This window comes from Lepidochelys olivacea (assembly GCF_965140295.1).
Source record: "Lepidochelys olivacea isolate rLepOli2 genome assembly, chromosome: 1".
Classification (NCBI taxonomy): domain Eukaryota; kingdom Metazoa; phylum Chordata; order Testudines; family Cheloniidae; genus Lepidochelys; species Lepidochelys olivacea.
In genome coordinates, this window is record NC_140411.1 from 290,409,364 (window position 1) to 290,421,511 (window position 12,148).

Here is a 12,148-nt window from a genome sequence, read left to right on the forward strand (position 1 = left end):
TTTACGGGGGTTCTGATGTGAGGGCACAGATCTCCAAAATGCGTCTGGCCCAGGTGATGGCCACTAAGGCGGCCGCTTTCCAGGAGAGCTGCACTAATGAGCATATTGCCAGAAGCTCGAACAGCGGACCAGTAAGTTTTCACAAGATGAGATTTAAGTTCCAGAGAGGAATCGACTTGCTTACCTGGTGGTCTAATCTCTCCAGGCCTTTTAAGAAAACGGATAACCATCTTGTGCAAAAAAGACAGACTGGTTGTCAACCCAGGGATGGAATGCTGAAATGGCTGCTAGGTGACTGAAGACACAACCAAACCCTGTTATTTCAGAAGCAAAAGATACTCCAATATGAATTGCAATGAGGATTGCCTGGGCAGAACTCCGCACTGGGAGGACAAGATGGAGAATCACTTCCATTTTGCAAGGTAAGTGGTTTTCTACTGCCTAGCAGGACTCTACAGACTTGCTCCGAGCAAACTTGCTCCTCAAGATTCAGCTATGGAGCTTACAGGCTGTCAAATGAAGAGAGCGGAGGTTCAGATGGAGTACCAACTGTGATCGTGGGAGATCAGGTCCGAGTGTAGCGGCAGCAGGAGCAGTCTAAGAGGATGGACTGCCCTGAGCTCTCTGACATTGATATCAAGAGATAAGATCTATGGTTTCCAGAGGAGCTGAGTCCTGAAGGACCCCAACTGGGCTCTCCAACCCAGCGCTGACACGTCAGAGACTAGAGACATCGATGGTTGGGGGCCGCAAAAAGGGCATTATCACACAGACCACACGGTGGTTCAGCCACCAAGTCAGTGAACTGAGGACTTGAGCAGGGATGGTGAACGCCCGTCCAGATGATGCCACAAAGGTAAACATACTGTCCAGCCAGGCTTGGAGAGGTCTGAGACGCAGTCTCACGTGTTAAACCGTGTAAGTGCATGACGCCATGTGACCCAGAAGACTCAGACATTTTCGAGCTGTTGTGATTGGATGAGTGTGAAGGGATCTTATCAAGACTGAATTGCCCAAAATTGGTCTTCCAGAAGCCTGGATGGAGTCGAAATCCACACCTATGAACTCTGTCCTCTGCACTGAGATAAGAGTGGATTTCTGTGTGTTTATCAGTAGGCCTAGAGCCAAGAAGGTCAATTGGATGAGATGGATGTTGGATTCCACCTAAGCTCTGGACTGGCCTTTGACTAGCCAGTCATTGAGGTACTGGAAGATATACACTCCCTGTTTCCTGAGAAAAGCTGAAACATTTGGTGAAAACCTGTGAGGTAGCCAACAGGCCAAATGGGAGCACTGCAAACTGGTAACGTACCTGGTTCACGACAAATCTTAGAAACCTTCTCTGGCCTTGGAAAATTGATATGTGGAAGTATGCATCCTTTAAATTGAGGTCAGCATTCCAATCCTCCAGATCTAGGAGGGAATGATGGAAGCTAGGGAGACCATGTGCAACTTTAAGTTCTTGAGATAGTGGTTGAAACCACACAGATCTAGAATACATCTGAGAACATCCTTGGGTTTCGGGATTAGGAAGTAATGGGAATAGTGATGTGGAATCTCTTCTATGGCTCCCACCTGAAGGAGGGATTGGACCTCCTTTCATTTGCTCATGAAAAGGGTCTGGGGGGAAGAGGGTAAGGCAGGGTAGACAAAAACTGGAAGGTATATCCCACTTTTATTGAGCTAAGAACCCAACAGTCTGAAGTAATGTGGGTGCAGGCACTGAAGAAGTGGGACAGATGGTTTGAAAACTGAGTAAATGGATTTGATATTGTGAGGATTGAGATGTCGACCTCAAGCATCTAATCAAAATGAGTGTTTCGAGCCGAGAGTCTGGAGGCGATGTGCATCGGCCCTGCTGAGGCTGGCGAAGGAGATCTATGCCTGCTTCTGCCTCTGGCTGGGCAAAGTAACAGAATCTGCTGGGGCCTGTAATTCTTCCTGGATACTGCTGAAGTATATAGCCCCTGGGATTTCAAGGTCACAAAGTCCTTAAAGCCATGGAGCCTAGCATTGGTTTGCTCCCAAAAGAGCATGGACCCTTCAAAAGGGAGATCTTGGAGGGTTTGTTGTACCTCTTGGGGAAAACCTGACAACGGCAACCATGAGCTTCTGTGCACGGTCACTGTTGTGGCCATAGGTCTGGCTGCAGAATCAGCTGCATCCAGAAGCTGCCTGTAAGGCGGCTCTTGCCACTGTTTTCCCCTCCTCGGTCAGGGAGAACTCGAACTTTTAACTCGAACCATTAATCACTCACACTGAATTTCTTGAAGTTAATAATAGAGGGATAGTTAAAAACTATCAAAACAAATGACACCACACATTTATTTAGCCAACACCCAAGTACTACATCTTAAAGGTGCTGAGTACATAACAAAAACTGATTAGCAAAGCATTCTAATTCATGTATCTAATGATCTGGGCAATCAGAGAATAAGATGAGAAAAAGAAAAAGGCTAAGTCAGGGTAAAAAAGTTGATTAACAAGAGGTGATTCAGGATTATTACTGAAGTATACAAAAACATTAATATTCTCCTCACAGTTTTACCAAAGAAGTCTTCACAAATGACATTCCAAATTAGAAATGCAAAATAATAGGCAAATGATCATTCTAGTATGAAATAAACATTGAGAGAAAAACCTGTGACAGTATGCAGCAGTACAGAAATGCGGAAAAATCATTTGCTTTTGTTATCTCTAAATTATTTCAACAGGTAACTTTGTACAAGGAGTCAGACGTAGAGGACTTTGGATTCAGTGTCTCAGATGGTTTGTTGGAAAAAGGCGTATATGTTAAAAACATTAGACCAGCTGGACCTGGGGATCTAGGTGGTTTGAAGCCATATGACAGACTTTTACAGGTAACACTATCCATACTTTGTACACAGTTTACTTTGTAAAAGGTGTAAGTGTAGTATGGGATTTATATATAAAATGTACATGTGATAGTATAATGTTTTATTGTCACTAGTTTGGAATGACCATATTACCCGTATTCTGTTTATACCACGCTCTAGAAAATAAGTGCAACTTTTTAGAGTTTTAAATATGTTTACTGGTACAATATTGTGTCTCTCAGTTATCCCGCATCATAGTAGTTAACGGAAATCAGACAGACTTCCAGGTGAGAAAAGTTTGTACCAATACATTTTAAACTCTAAAAATATCTAAGCTAGCGTTTCTATAAAGCCAGATACTTCAAAACACCAAGGTGGTGTACAAATTACTCCTGAGGGCATTCTGCGCACCATATTTTAAAATTCTGCAAATTTTATTTGTCAAATAAATGGAGGCACCAGCATGGCATTGGGGAGCACAGGCCACTGGCTGCACAGAGATGGGAGATGACTGTGCAGTTCCCCCCCACCCCCGGGACACAGACTCAGCAGTGAGGTGAACCATGTTTTTGTATACTTCAGTAATAACCCTGAATCACCTCTTGTTAATCAACCCTGACACAGCGCAATGACAAGGCCACCCCAGAAACACCACAAGGCCCTGCCCCTCTGTGTCAGGTGCGCCAGGTGTGGGCAGGAAGGATCCGAGTGTGGAGGGGCTTAGTGTGGGCGGGGGGGTCCAGGTGCGGGCAGCTCAGTGGGGGATCTGGGGGGTGGAGGGGATCTGGATGCAATGATAATGGGACTCTGCATGGTGGGGGATCCAGGTGAATGTGGTTGGGGCTCAGCTGGAGGTGGGGGGGGGTCGGGGTGTGGTGGGCCAGATGCTGTAGGAGTGGGGATCCAGGTGCAGCTGGTTAGGGCTCAGTGACTCATCAGGGTAGTCCAGGGGGAGAGGGGCTCATTGGGAGGGTTCTGAATGTGGGCGGGGGGTGAGGTTTGGCAGGAGGGGTTCTGTATGCCCAGGGGTTGGGCAGATGAGGGAGCAGCTCCCTGTACCTGCAGTTGAGGAGTGATGGGTGCAGGAAGCTCTTCAAACTCTTCCCCCCCCACACACACACCTGGGGGAGAAATCTGGGGATGGGTCTGATCTGGCCCCAGCTACTATGCAGGGGAAGAGGAAGTCCCATCCTCCCCAGCCCAACTGGGACTAGCACAGGGGTGAACAAGCTTTTTGGCCTGAGGGCCACATTGGGGTTGCAAGACTATATGGAGGGCTGGGTAGGGAAGGCTGTGCCCCCCAAACAGCCTGGCCCCCACCACCTAACCGCCCCCCCCCCGCCCCCTTTCCATGCCAGAGCCAGCTGCCCGGCCTGGCCAGAGCAGTGGGCCAGAGCGCTGACAGCACTGCACCCTCAGACTGCGGGGGAGGGGCCAGCCTCCCCCACCGGAGCTCAGCAGCTGGGCAGGACAGTCCCGTGGGCTGTAGTTTCATAGGATATCAGGGTTGGAAGGGACCTCAGGAGGTCATCTAGTCCAACCCCCTGCTCAAAAGCAGGACCAATCGCCAATTAAATCATCCCAGCCAGGGCTTTGTCAAGCCTGACCTTAAAACTTCTAAGGAAGGAGATTCCACCACCTCTCTAGGTAACGCATTCCAGTGTTTCACCACCCTCCTAGTGAAAAAGTTTTTCCTAACATCCAACCTAAACCTCCCCCACTGCAACTTGAGGCCATTACTCCTTGTTCTGTCCTCTTCTACCACTGAGAATAGTCTAGAACCATCCTCTCTGGAACCACCTCTCAGGTAGTTGAAAGCAGCTATCAAATCCCCCCTCATTCTTCTCTTCTGCAGACTAAAGAATCCCAGTTCCCTCAGCCTCTCCTCATAAGTCATGTGTTCCAGACCCCTAATCATTTTTGTTGCCCTTCGCTGGACTCTTTCCAATTTATCCACATCCTTCTTGTAGTGTGTGGCCCAAAACTGGACACAGTACTCCAGATGAGGCCTCACCAATGTCGAATAGAGGGGGACGATCACGTCCCTCGATCTGCTCACCTCTGGACAAGCAGCTGACCGTCACACGTTAGGAGCCATCTGATGGGCCTTCCCCAATCCCACCCCTACCCCACAGTGGTTTACCTCTCTGCTGGCTGCCCTGGGCACCTGAAACATACTGCTGGGGTGGGTCACATGACCACTTTGGTGGCTTCCCTTTGCTTCCCCATCAAAGTCATTTTTCTCCAGGGAAGCAAAGAAATCTGAAGGGGACATAAATTCTGCACATGCACAGTGGTACAGAATTCCCCCAGGGAGTAACAAATGCTCACTACTGAGCAGAAATTTCAACTTTCCTGTGGTATGTTCCTCCTCAGTTTGTGGTGCTTACTGTTCTTGAGATATTGCTGTATGTCATCTAGGAACGAGTAGTCAGTCACTGACCTGATCAGTGCAGTCCCTGCTCTCACCAGATATCAACCACCACATAAGCAGAACTTACTACAAACATTTCTTTTGAAACTGGAGTCTAAAATGGGTTGGAAATTTTTTTTTAAACTTCTCTCTCTGACCACTTTCAATATAAATATTTTATGTATTCAACAAACACAATTCTGGGAAAACCTGCTTAAGAGGACTGAAATGTTATAAGTCATCTGTTACATTTATATTAGTGAACTTAGTGCAAGTGAAAAATAAATCATATTTATTCAATATTTACCATATTGCAGTTAATGCTAGGACATGATTATCAATTAGAAAAAAAGTTTTCTGTTCTCCTTAAACCATACTGTGTTTTGTGTACTTTATGTAGAGGGCCACTAACATATTCCAGTCATATTTTAGATAACATCTGTGTTTTAGATACTTGTGTTATGTTGCTTTCTTTTCTACAGCTAAAACAGTAATAAAATTAAACCAACACTTTAAATCTTTCAGGTAAATCATGTTCGTACCAGAGATTTTGACTGCTGTCTAGTTGTGCCTCTTATAGCAGAATCTGGCAATAAACTGGAACTGGTTATTAGCAGAAACCCACTGGCCTCTCAGAAGATGACCTCAGATCAACAAACTTTAGCAGGTGGGGAATGGAATGACCAAAATAATGCCTTCCTTCAACAAACCGGACATACTGCTAGTGTGGAGACACGAGAACCTACAAACACAATATAGCAACAAGTTATTTTAGTGGGACACTCAGAAAAGAAAGACAATATATGGTGCTAAATCCCCTTTTCAGATTTCTGTGACACTTGAGGCACAGATGTCATGTGGCATTAAAAAGCACAGAGGGTCTAACTATCCCTCTCAAGGCTTGTGTTACTTCATGGATTACTTTAAAAACTGAGTTTGGTTTTTAATGTGATGGCCACTGAGTAGTGCCATTCCCAACTAAGCCTGATGTCAGAGAAGTCATCATGATATTGAGTAAAGAAAATGGCTAATGGCCTTACTTTTTTTTTTTTTCCTGAAGTAGCAGGAAGGGAGACCTTTAAAAGAGACTGAACTGCTCCTTCCTGTCTTAACCGCATCATTAGTTTTTGAGCAGAAAAACTAGGATTAGTCTTTTTCCACAGGTGTCTGGATTTTGGTTTTTTTAATAAAGCTAGCTGGCTACTGAGTGAGGGGATCATGAGATAGGGGTATGCTGCCCCAATACGGTTAGAGTCATGTGTTGTGAACCATTGTTCTACTGGTTGTGCTGCAGCACGAGGGGTGCAGCCATCACACTAAGTGCTGTTCAAGTGTTTTAGCAAAGATGCACGTAGGAAGCTGCAGGGTGGCATGGTAAAGTTTACTGCCCAACTGCGCTACAATTTTATTAGAAGTTACGTTATTCCCTATGCAATGGAAGTACTAGACAGGATGCGTCTTGAAACTGTAAGATTCATTTCAAGCAGAGATGTTTTAGGTAGTGGGAAACTTCTGATGAAGGATTACTGAATAAAAATTAAACGAGTTATTTAAATCAAATTAAAGGGTTTTTTTTTAAAGAAAATCAAGTGGAAATGTTTATATTATATTAACTACTAGTAGCAATGGAGGACTGATGTAAAATCCATTTAAATGAGAATGATTCATACAAGGACATACAAATCTAAATCTTTACTTACTAATAAAACAGTTTCTTGAGGGTTACTAATAGATTTATGAAGTCTATTAAAAAAAGGCTTTTTCAGCATTTTCATATTTACCCTTACAAGTTTTTAGAAATTGGAATTGTAAATACATTTTACAAATATATGACAAATTCTTTCCTGCCCACCCCCCTTGAAGCAATAAAATACTGCCAGTTGCTTTTAATGTTCACCAGCAGCTGCTTTGATTTGTTCCAGTATTCAAGTTGTCATCGGTAATTATTGTTATTTGGTGAATATAAAGATACTGAATTTGTATATTAATTGTAGAGTCTTCATATCTATCTTACAACCAGATTTGTTTTGGGTCAATATAAATTGTTTAGGAAGACTATCCCCCCATGCTGTTTTCCTTTATATGAACAAGCTTACCTGCCGTGCACACACAAGCGTAATGTTTCATTCATGTTTCAGCACTGCCAGAAGATCAGTCAATATGAAATTTAACCCCAAATCATGTAAAAACAAAGTTCATGAGTCACTTAAATATGTATTTTTATTTGTAACAAAATAAAGTATTAAACTGTAAAGTATTTTTGTACAAATTTAATACTTTAATAGCATGATATTTATCGTCTATGTATGGATTTTGGGAACTCAAACTTGCAAATATTTGTATGGAAAAAACTGTATAAAATGGAATAAACAGTGATTTGAAGACAATATTCTTAACAACGAGATGGTATTTGTATGTATTAGACAACAGGAAAAAATAGCATATTTACAAACTATTGCAGAGATAATCACATTTCAGGATCTTTTTTCAGTTTTTTGAAAGTATTTCTACCACAAGTGTATCTAGGACAAGAAATGCAAGCCTCTTTAGCTAAATATTGGGATTTTAAATAATCTATGATGAAATATGCAAAGTATTATTCCAGAACGTAGGAGTCCCCATCATGAACCAGGACCCCACTGTGCTAGGCAAATATAAGCCATCCAAATATCAGTATATATTAATTGTGCAAATTTAAAACTGGACTATCAAGCGAAGTAATTATCCAGGATAGTAAAAGGAATTCACATTTGGCACTTGACCACACTTTAAAAGCCCTATTTTTCATTACAATCTGTTCAGAGCAAGATCTGACTCAACTTCATGATCCTGTATGGTGGCAACATGCTAGTTAGTACCTATTTGTCACACCCAAACTTCCATGAAGTTATGTAGAGGACATGGTTACAGAAGAAAAATACACATAATAAGTAATACCATGCATTTTGACTAAAGACTTAACATGGTTATGAACTGACTGCCACTATCAAACCATAATACTTTGTGTTGCATCAACAATTTATATAGGCTTAAATACTATGGGCCAAGAAATTCCCTTCTTCTGAAGAACAGATCTTTAGGACCTCAAAGCGTCTATTAAAAGACATTTGTTCAGCTACAATAAAAAAAATATACAGACATCTTAGCATTCAAGAAAAAGTTGGCCATATCTTATGCTAAACACAAATTAAATTCTGAATATAAAAAGTCCATATTAAAAACGATGCTCCTAAAAAAAACTTGCACAGTATTTTAAAAATTAAGACCGATCCTCCAGAATTTCTCTGTTCCAATACCTTATTGGGAGTTGTATAACATATTTAAGTGTCATATTAATGTACTTGATTGTTAAGGTCCAAAAAGCTGCTTGGGAGTTGGGCTCCTCAAAGTCAGATTCTGAAGTCTGGTTGATCCAAGGGGCGAGTCTTCTACATTTACCTGTCAAACAAACAGGGAGAGAGCGATGAGGCCTGCAAATAGCACTTAAAATATAGTAAAATGTTACTATGCAACAAGGATCATTTTCATAAAAAGATTTTCATTGATGACAGAGGTGTTTTTTGAAAATAATTTCTAAACTAATACACAAGTGGCAAACCCCAGGAGAGACTTTAGTAGAATTTAATGTGTATAAAAGAAATGGCACAGTTTATATTAATAATGTAGTTTTTGCACAGCAGGTCAGCCCCTACAATTTTTGTTGTTTATAGCCATCAATTTTGAGCAAGTCAAAGAGCCAGTGCGATCAACAACAATTTATCAAATATTACTTCTAAGATCATAACTAGTTCAAACAGTAACCATTAATTACTCTGACAAGCTTCATCCTCTCATTCATTCCATATGTGAGACCTGAGGAAACTTTCCCAACAAAAGAGTAATTAAACTGATACGTTCCCCCCAAAAGTTTCGGTTTTGAGGAAACTGCATTTTCTGCCAAAATGTTTAGTTGAAGAATTCTCAACCAGCTCTATGCAAAAGTTTTATTTTAAATGCTCTTTAAAGGGTTTCTTACCATGGTAAGTTTTGAAGGACTTTCAAAACGATCTGTAAAACTGCCTTGTCTTTTACATCGATTTGATTTAACAGGAGTCTCACTAACTGCACTGGGCAGTTCAGCAGTACTCCACCGCCCATTATTAGTTTGTATGTCATTAAGACCTACAGACTCTTCTGCTTTAATGAAGTCATCTTCAACAGGTACAGAAGAGAGGGGAATATCCTCAGTTACTGAAATAGGACCAGGTTGAACATCATGCCCTTGACTTTGCCAACAACCCTTTAGGTGAGATGACATGTGTTCTGGAAAGTCGCTCGTTTCTGCAAAGGTCTCTTTTAAACGTTGTTGTAAGCGAGTTTTTCTGGGAAAGCTCTTTGTAGAAACTGCTTTCCTGAGTTGAGTCGGTTCAGCCACAATATAGACCCGGCAGCGTCCTCTTGTCACAGCTGTGTATACATGCTGCCAGTGCTGTGGGCCTGCATTCCCAACTACATAGACAATTGTTTTTTCCTCTGAACCCTGAAACACACACAGAGATTTTTAAGAACTCTTAACAAATTAAAAGTATTTAAAATAACAAGAAACAAGGGCTTACTAGAGAAGTACCATCAGTTAACTATGGAAGTATGGGCATGAAGTTACTTACATAGGTGCATACTAGTGTGTAGACAAAGTTGGACTAGAAGGCAGGATTCTGAACAAGTCTGTAAATGAAGGAGATTCTTCTTTGCCTAAATTCTCAAAGTTTTAGTTTCTCATAGGAATGGCAGTGGCCTCTCAAGTTTGTTTCAATTTCCATGTCCACAACAACAAAACAAGTCAACTACATTCACACATCCCACTTGCCTGCAGAAAATGGAGTAACTAATGCTTCATAATACTGGATGTCTATGATGGAATTTGATTTAGACTAGTCAACTTATGTAACATTTTTATTTTTTTTAAGTATTACTGGATAGTAAGTTAATTTCCATTGGATCAATCAGTGCCTTCATTCAGACTTACTGTAAAGCTACTCAGCTAATCCCAGTGGGAGGGTAAACCAAAGAGCCAGTGTCACACCACTTCCTTCCCTCACACCCCAAAGTTGTTCCTATGTTATCTTTAAGGACTTTATGTCTTAAGGGTGCTCCTAAAACCAAATCTTCCCGTGAAATTACAGAGCAACACTGCAGTCAGGCTTTTTACTGGTTGACATAACTGTGCTGAATTACAGTTCTTACCTGAAATGTGTGAATAGTTCTGGCCCATGCATGCCTTATTTGACACTCTCTCCTCAGTGCCTCATACACCACAGTGAATTTGGAGCCATACGTGCTGCTGATGGTCAATAAACGACACCTATTGACTTCTACATCCTATAGAACCAGCATGTGAGGAGACTTCATGACTAGGTTGTAGTAGAAATCAGATCAACATGTACACAGTTTAAAAGGCTGTAGCTATGGAATCATTAACTGACCCAGTTCTTTCAACAACAACTGCACAATAGGCTTAATTCAAAGAAAGCATATGTGATGATAGAAGTCTCAGTTGACTCCTCCCCTATTTCAAAACAAACACCCTGTAAGGAAATAACTTGCTGTCCTTTATTCAAGTTTGTCTCCACTCCTGCTTTTTAGCTACTAGTCCCCAGAAGATCTGGTTTCTGACTGCTGTCCCTACCTGCAGGGGCCTCATTGGTGGGGGACCAATTGCCCCTTCCCAAAATTTCTCATATCCCCTTTCCAGCCAGTATTGCAGTATCTACCCCAGGCCCACAGGGGCCACTGTGGGGCAGGCTGGGCAGGGCCAGGCCAAGGTTCCTAATTCTCATGTTGGCAGCACCAGCTATATAGAAAGCCACAACAGCATCTGGAGCTGAGTGCAGAATGAGCTAAGCCCCTAGCCATTGGTGAGGACTACCCCATGCCCATATTCCTGAGGACAGAACCAGCCTACCATCTCCTCATCCTCTTCTGGGATGGGACCACCCTCTGACCCCCTCAAGCAACAGTGGCCTCAGCAGGAAAGTGAAAATGGGGATGCTGATGCAACTTTGTCCCTCCCCGCCCCTGAATTGTTGTGAAATGACTCCCTGGCCTACCTGGTCCCACTACCCGGCAGCCATAAACCCTCCTTCCTCAGCATTTCCTTCAAACCCAAGAGGGAGAAGCCAGTTCTCAGGTTTTTAACCAAGTGTTTGTCCTAAAGATAATACCATATTTACTGCAATTAAAAAAAAACAAAAACAAACAACCCAGACACTCACATTTGAAAGAAACTCATAACAGCAAGGGGTTCATAGCACTGGACAAGTCAGGCCAGGTGCTGAAGAAGTTTCCCCACAACATTCTGCCAAAATCTCTGCTATTGCAATTCTAGTTCTTTTTTGTGACAAGAATGCTGAATCACATGAGCATGTTGTGATGTCAAATGTATACTGTGGGCTAAAGGAACTGTGCCTCAATGAAGACTGTAGCCAGATATTTTGTGTAAATCCTAACAATTAATTATTAATCTTTCAAAAGAATACATACATCTGTTATGAAAAATATTTCTCCGTTGCACAGTCGTCTGTCATCCTCAGCACTGCCCCCAAGATCACAAGGTAGCTTTTGTCCACTCAGGAAGGCTTTTCTTCCACAGCATCCTCTGCATTCACATTGATTAGGATTCTGAGAGTCACTTTCCCTTGTGCAAGCTGTGCTATTTTTTGGAAGAAGGTCCTTGAGATAGGCATTTCTCGTGGAACAAATTTTGTCATCACATTGGAACACTATTCGATTTTTATGGTTTCTGAATCAGGAGAGGCAGGAAAAAATGAAACAAAACGAATATTTATTTGCAATTCATTCAACGTATTTGTGTGGCTCATATGACCAATTCAGATATGCACACTAAGCTTTCATTTAAAAA

The 12,148-nt window shown here is 42.1% G+C and overlaps 2 protein-coding genes across 11 annotated transcripts in view; one reads left to right on the plus strand and one right to left on the minus strand.

The window, feature by feature from the left end:
* Nucleotides 1-7,077, plus strand: part of GRIP1 (glutamate receptor interacting protein 1) — a 556,915-nt gene extending 549,838 nt beyond the window's left edge. For all 9 annotated transcript variants that reach the window (XM_084616426.1, XM_084616431.1, XM_084616424.1 and 6 more), the window contains 2 exons: nucleotides 2,715-2,861; nucleotides 5,776-7,077. In XM_084616426.1, the coding sequence (XP_084472552.1) occupies nucleotides 2,715-2,861; nucleotides 5,776-6,009 (381 nt within the window). In that variant the 3' untranslated portion in view covers nucleotides 6,010-7,077. The remainder of the gene's footprint in view (nucleotides 1-2,714; nucleotides 2,862-5,775) is intronic.
* A 142-nt stretch (nucleotides 7,078-7,219) lies between these two features.
* Nucleotides 7,220-12,148, minus strand: part of HELB (DNA helicase B) — a 38,343-nt gene continuing 33,414 nt past the window's right edge. For both annotated transcript variants that reach the window (XM_084616402.1, XM_084616401.1), the window contains 4 exons: nucleotides 11,770-12,028; nucleotides 10,474-10,608; nucleotides 9,266-9,769; nucleotides 7,220-8,688 (listed from right to left, as the gene is read on the minus strand). In XM_084616402.1, the coding sequence (XP_084472528.1) occupies nucleotides 8,599-8,688; nucleotides 9,266-9,769; nucleotides 10,474-10,608; nucleotides 11,770-12,028 (988 nt within the window). In that variant the 3' untranslated portion in view covers nucleotides 7,220-8,598. The remainder of the gene's footprint in view (nucleotides 8,689-9,265; nucleotides 9,770-10,473; nucleotides 10,609-11,769; nucleotides 12,029-12,148) is intronic.